We start from the raw sequence: 6,332 nt of genomic DNA, 5'->3' as shown, positions 1-6,332 counted from the left end.
AAAATAAAGGTGGCTGTAGCCTGCTCTGAAGGTTTCTCTGGGCTGAGTTCTAATGTGTCTGAGGGGGGGAATCAAGTTTAGCACAGCCTTTTCAGCCCTTCAAACTTGTGCCAGATATCTCTGTTGCCCTTTCAGGTCACATAAAGACAACTTACATTTTTTTTAGAGTTTATAAATACATATAATTTTTTTTTTTTTTTTTTTTTTTTAGAGTCTGTAGACGGAGTTACTTGAGAAGAAAATGAAGAGTAGTGCCAGGCCTTGGAGCACAATAGCAAAGCAAGGGAGCCATGGGGTTGACAGAGTAAAACCTCTTTCCACCACCTCCACAGGAATGAAGACATCCAAGTCCTCCACTTCCCTTGCCTTTGAATCCCGGCTCAGCAAGGTACTAATCCATGGAGACTGTTCAAGCATTCCAGTCTTGTTGCAGGTCAAAGATTTGGTTTAGTCCTCAGACTACTACATCCACTGTATTAAGTGTAGAGAGACCTAAATTTTGTTGTATGTTAGATTAATACACATTTCTGAAAGTGTTTTGCATGTACTGGGGGAGACACTGCTTCTGTACACTCTGTGGGGGAGGGAATTGCCTACACTTTGAAGATGGAGAAAAACAAATGGCAAATTCTTAGTTCAGCTGATAGTTACACATGTAAAGAAATTCAAAGAGATTTATTAATGAATTTCCAGCATTCCTAAAAACCTGTGCCTCTCCCTTCAAGGTAAAAAACATATTAACAGCAGATATTGCAATGTAACAAATGCATTTTATGAATCCTATTTTTCTATACAGATATATTTTAAAAATAGCAGAAACTTCTGTCCAAGTAATGTTTTTAAGGAAATGGAGTAATACACCTGAAATGCTGCTGCATCTGCACCCTTGCAGCCAGCAAACAGAAATAACCTGGTCATCCAAATCCAGACCAAGGTTGTAACCGTTCCTAGTAACAAAGTTTAGTGAACAGCACATAGCAGGGTACAGCATTTAGATCTCTTCTTGATTAAATCTTCATTAATTGTCACAGTTTTTCAAGGAAAGGATTAATTTATTTAACTTGCTGTGCAGACTCCCAGATGCACTCATTAATAGGGGATTTCAATCTGGTGCTCCAGGCAGGTTGTGCAGTGTGGTTGAGGCAGCATTTCTGAAGGAATGCTGCTGAGGAGACTAATCAGGAAATCTGATACGATTGATTTGTTAAATTTAGTGTTAATTGTGGAGAGATTTCTTCCTAATGACAGCTAATACCTTCAAATTGTCGTCCAGCTGCAAATTCAAAATCATCAAAGTGGCTTCCTTGAAGAAAGGGAGTAGAAAAGACACCATAGTTGCTGCTATAGGAAAGAACACATTGAAGAAATTACTTCAGAGAGACTGGAGAATTCTCTAAAGGTCAGAAAGTCAGGTTGTTCCATTCTCCTCCTCAGAGTGAGCTGACAAAACCTCTGCCAGAAGGCAAAACGTTCATTGTTTGGTATCCTGGAGCACATCAACACTTCAGCTATTGAAACTTATGGGCTCACAGGGTCCAGGAAACCACAGACTCTGAGTCAGAGGAGGAGATGAAAAGGAGAAGGAATTAGAGTTGAAAGATTTCATTTTGCTTAAATGTTTCACATTCAGGAACCACTAAATAGGAACAGTGCTTGTTGTGTGCTCTCTTTTCTCTTAACCCAGCAGTGGTTTTCAGCCTGTGGTTCAGGGACCCCCGGGTGTCACTGGACAGCTTCAAAGAAAGTGAATTTTCATTTGAGAAAACACTTTAGGTGTCCACAAACTCAAAAGTATAGAAAAACTACTGCTCTAGGGATACTCTACAAAGCTTTGGTTTTAAAATACTTTAAGTATTTTTCCTGAAATTAATTAGGGGCTGTTACTAGAGGCACACAAATGGGAAATCAGCTGACCAAAGTTCTGAGATAAACTACAACTTCTGCTTGCTGAAGCAAGATAATTTCAGTGTTTCTCCTTGAATCTTACCTTGTACTTGTGTTCCATGAGTTTCCTGAGTAGGCACTTAGAGCAGACTTGTGTCACCAGAGATTCCTTCCCAAAAAGTTGCCAGCTGCCAGTAGACTACTCCTGTAAACTATTTTCTCCTTGCTTTCTAATTATTTGCATTTTTGAACAGTCTTTCCTATTTTCATTCTTCATCGTTGGAACAGTGTTTTATCTCTTAACCCACTTCACAAAAACCTGGAATGCAAAGCAAATACAAAAATTATGTAGTCCAGTTATCAAGGCAATATTCCCATGGGGTTACGTTATGGAAATGTTAATTTTTTTCCAAGGAATCTTGCATTTTGAACTAACTGATGGGACTATTCAGGGTCCTGACCTGTTCCACCCTCTGTGTTGCAGCTGAAGCGGGCGAGCAGTGAGGACACGCTCACAAAACCTGGGGCAGCAGCAGCTTCGGGAGTCTCCAGGCTGAAGAAGACCATCACAACTGGAGCCATTTCTGAGCTTGCTGAGAGTCGGCTGAAGCCCAGCCCAGGTAGGCACAAAGGCTCTGGAGGACAGACCCGTGCTCTGAGTGTCACTTGGTGTGCCGAGGTCCCTGCAGTGTTCCCTATCCCCCGTGCAGCACAGCCGTGCCTTTCCCTCTGTCGCAGCCACAGGACGCTGTGCCTTGCACCCTACACCCCACGAGCCAGCGAAATGAGCTTCAAAGGGAGGCGCTGGATGGGTTTAGGAGCCTGGGCAGCCCCAGTAGCCAGGCGGTGGCGCCGGTGGCCCGCGCTCGTCCCGGCTGTGGGTCCGGGCGGGCCGGGGCGGGGTGGACCCAGCCCAGCCCCTGCCTCCAGAGCAGTAGTGCAATGGAGAGCTTGCTCTCTGAAGTTTTCCCCATTTATCAACAGCATTCTCTCTTCTCCCTCTACTGAGTGAGCAGAGCTGGTTCCCCGCTCGCTGCTCCTGGGACACGGCGTGAGAGCAAAGAGCCAGTCCTGGGCATCCTCATGTGCAGCCCGAGCTACCCCGGGGCACGCTCTCCCCAGCAGCCTCAGCCCCATCAGCTAATTCCCATAGGTTTCAGACCTAAGCCTGTTTCGAGAGGCAGTGACACCATCTGCATACCAAGGGCTTCAGTGCAAACGCTCTGCTGTCCCCCAGGAGCTCAGCAAATGCTTGCTTTTGTCTGCTCCCTGGTGGCATTTCCAAGGGAATGTGAGCTCTTATTAAATTTGACCATGACCTCCCTATTTGTCACAGCCTCTGCAGGTTTTGGCTGTGTGACAGAACAATGTTACTCTCAGAGAGAGATTTCTTTAAGAAAAGAAAGTATAAAAACCTTTATATACCCCTGGAAGAAAATGATGTGTCTTGTAACAGCACAAATGTTTCATAGTAACCCAAGGACAGACCCCATTCTGCTGTTATCAGTGTCTAAATCCTCTAGTTTAAAGACTAGCTGTATCCAAAGGAATTTGGGATTCACAAGCCAATAAAGAGGCATGATGCTTGGGAGGAGCCACGCAGGGAGAAGGAAACCTGTACAGATGATGCAGCACAGGATCCTGGGAATGCAGCCAGGGAAACAGCACTGCAGGGATTCCAGAATGGAATATGTATGTCAGATACCAAAACACAAGCACTGGAATAGAGAGCCCTCTTCTGCATGCAGCTATAATAACTGGGATTGGAGGAGGGAGATTTATGATGACGACTACTTTAAATACAAAGCCTGAAATGGTTTATGGAGGTCAAGTTACATCTGGGTATTGCTTTGCCACTTTAAATTGCATCATTGGATATAACATCATCTATTGCTTGGCATCAGCATTTCTAGAAGTATGAATGGGAATATTAATGCAGAATGAAAAGAGTACAAGTGTGTAGATAAACACTTAAGAATGTATGTGCTACCCCTCTAATTTTTTTTTTAACTTAGAACTGTCCCAGCTCTTATGGGGATTATTATAAGTGGGTGTACAGTGCCTTACATGTCTGTTTTTACAGTGGTTCCATAGTTTAAAAGAGTGCTTGGAAATCCAGCTGTATTCTGAGAACATGTCACTGTCAGGGCCACTGGAAGGTGCTTGATCTTAGTAAGCAAGGTTACAAGCTAAATACTTTGTCACACTGAAAAAAATACCAATAGTCCCACTAAAATGGTGTATTGTTGCTAAGAGAACTAACAGTGAGTATGACAGAGGGCACAGCGTGTTCCAGGGAACAGAAGGAGGAAAGGAGAGAACATTTTCAGCTGCTATATTTTATTGCAATGGCATCCCAAATAGTCTGATTGTGATCAAGATGCAATGCTGACTGTAGAGCTAATCCAAGTGAGAATGTTCCAGTAGCTGGGAAATGCAGATGTTTGTGTATGTAGCCAAATGTGTAAATCTAGAAATTTATTCTGAAATCTGAATATTCTTTGGTTTCTTTGATGGCCTTCATCTGTTCTGTGTTTTCATTTCATGTCCTGGCTGCAGGCATTATTTCTCCCCCTTGTTTGTGCTTTAGGTTGGGCTCTCTTTGTCTGTTACTCAAGTGAGTGAATTGATTATTTTGCTGAAATGATATTCTATTCGTTCCAGCCACTCTGGAACGAATAGAATACTGATACTCTGGTGGTACTCAATTGGTATTATAGTCTTGTGTGAGAGAAATTAAAGGGAAAAAGGTATGGAAATAAAAAAGCTTAGGTTTCTTTCTTCTTTAGCTGTGGCTGTCCACCATTTCTGTGCTGACCTTGAGCAATAACACATGTGCCAAATGCTGCAGATAATAAATAATTGACCTCAAGAGTGGTTGTTTAAATAGAGCTGTTTCTACGCTGCCCTTGGTGGAGTTTTAGTTATTTATTCCAGCCTTTTATTGATGGAATTACCCCTGTCTGTCCTGTTGGGAGGTAACACAGTAAATCATAAACAACTTAAAGGGGGATGAGGCCAAGCCCACGTAGCCATCCTTGGCGAGTGGAGTTGAGCAAATGGAGCTGGAGACTGATTCTGGCTGGAAGTTCTGTGCTGTGATGTTTGGTTTTGTAACTCCTTGGCAGTTTTGAAATCCCAGGCAGTGGGAAATGACACACAGGGAGAAATAAATGTCTTGTATTCAGCTTCCTTATCCTCAGTGTAATGTCTTCCCATGTGCTGTCCTGAAGTAGCCGTTTGGGTTTGTTAAAACCAAGCTTACAGAGCTCTGGCATTGTTTTTAGTGTCTCAGTAGATGAAAAAGAGCTGTGAAAATTGTGAAACAGGAGGAAGAGTTCACTGATCTTGGAGAATATTGATTTTAATGCATGCACTTGTAAAGCCATCCAGTCTATGAAGCTGTATAGTAAAGAAATGATTGTGAAATGTATAAATAGAGAAGTTTGTATTTTCATGAGAAACTCAGACTCTCTTCTCCTAAGGTTCAGGGTTGTAGGAAATCAATGACTTCAGATTCTGCTCCTTTGAGGTCTGCAAGCCAAATAACCTTAAAAAATGCAATTTCACAGAGAATTTCAAAGCTTCTTATGTGATCATATACCTCTCAGGAAGAGCACTGCATGGCAGGACTGGTATGCAAATGGAAAATTTGAGGTTCAGGCAGGTGAAATTACTTTCTCAATGGAGCCTGGAAGTCATTCCAAATCCTTGCTCTGTCATTCAGTCCCTACAAACTCCCAGTTCAAGCACTTTCTGAAAACTTCCCTGGAGGCTGTCTGGTTTAATCATGTTCCTGTGCTGCTTTGATGTGATTTCAGTGACAGCTGCTATTATCTGTCAGGTTGGACAGGAACCAAAAGGAGTCTTATGCTGGACATCAGAAAAGAGAGAGAGCCAGGATATGGGCATGGCACAGTCCAGTCACACATCATCCAAAAGCATTGAGAATATTTCAGCCATTCCCATTTCTCAGAAATATATTGATTTTTATATCGAGTGCTGCCAGTTCCAATATGAGGTATCAGTTATCCTTGAAATGTAATTAAGAGATAGCTGTACTTTGTTTTCTCAGGCTGCTTCATCAGCTTATTTTTTAAAGCTAAATAAAGGCTAAATCTCTATAGACAGCTTGATTTTTGCCTCAGAAACAATAGGAAACTGTCAATAACAATGCTATTATCACCTACCTCAGTATTTTCAGAAATTCTGGTTGTTTTGCTGACAAGCTCAGGTTCTCTCTAAAGCCCAGACCAGGAGACAGGTGCCACACCTTCCCACAGTGACAGTGGGATGTGTTACATCTTTGGAGGCTGGGAGAAGCAAAGATGCCAGCAGGACTGTGAGGGGTGGCCTGCTGTGTCACCCCCTGCTTCATCAGAAATTACCATTTATTTTAATGCATAAAATGGGAAAAATCAATACTTGGCCTGAGTTTTCAGCCAAAA

At 42.6% G+C, this 6,332-nt stretch overlaps 1 protein-coding gene across 4 annotated transcripts in view; it reads left to right on the top strand.

Moving 5' to 3' along the window:
- The window catches only part of SPECC1 (sperm antigen with calponin homology and coiled-coil domains 1), a 77,467-nt gene that overhangs the window by 9,407 nt on the left and 61,728 nt on the right, over positions 1 to 6,332 (top strand). For all 4 annotated transcript variants that reach the window (XM_017731024.1, XM_017731023.1, XM_017731027.1 and 1 more), the window contains 2 exons: positions 212 to 388; positions 2,369 to 2,504. In XM_017731024.1, the coding sequence (XP_017586513.1) occupies positions 242 to 388; positions 2,369 to 2,504 (283 nt within the window). In that variant the 5' untranslated portion in view covers positions 212 to 241. The remainder of the gene's footprint in view (positions 1 to 211; positions 389 to 2,368; positions 2,505 to 6,332) is intronic.

Source organism: Corvus brachyrhynchos, unplaced genomic scaffold, assembly GCF_000691975.1.
Source record: "Corvus brachyrhynchos isolate BGI_N302 unplaced genomic scaffold, ASM69197v1 scaffold283, whole genome shotgun sequence".
Lineage (NCBI taxonomy): Eukaryota > Metazoa > Chordata > Aves > Passeriformes > Corvidae > Corvus > Corvus brachyrhynchos.
Note: the sequence above shows the minus strand (reverse complement) of the source record. Positions and strands in the feature narration are given on the sequence as shown.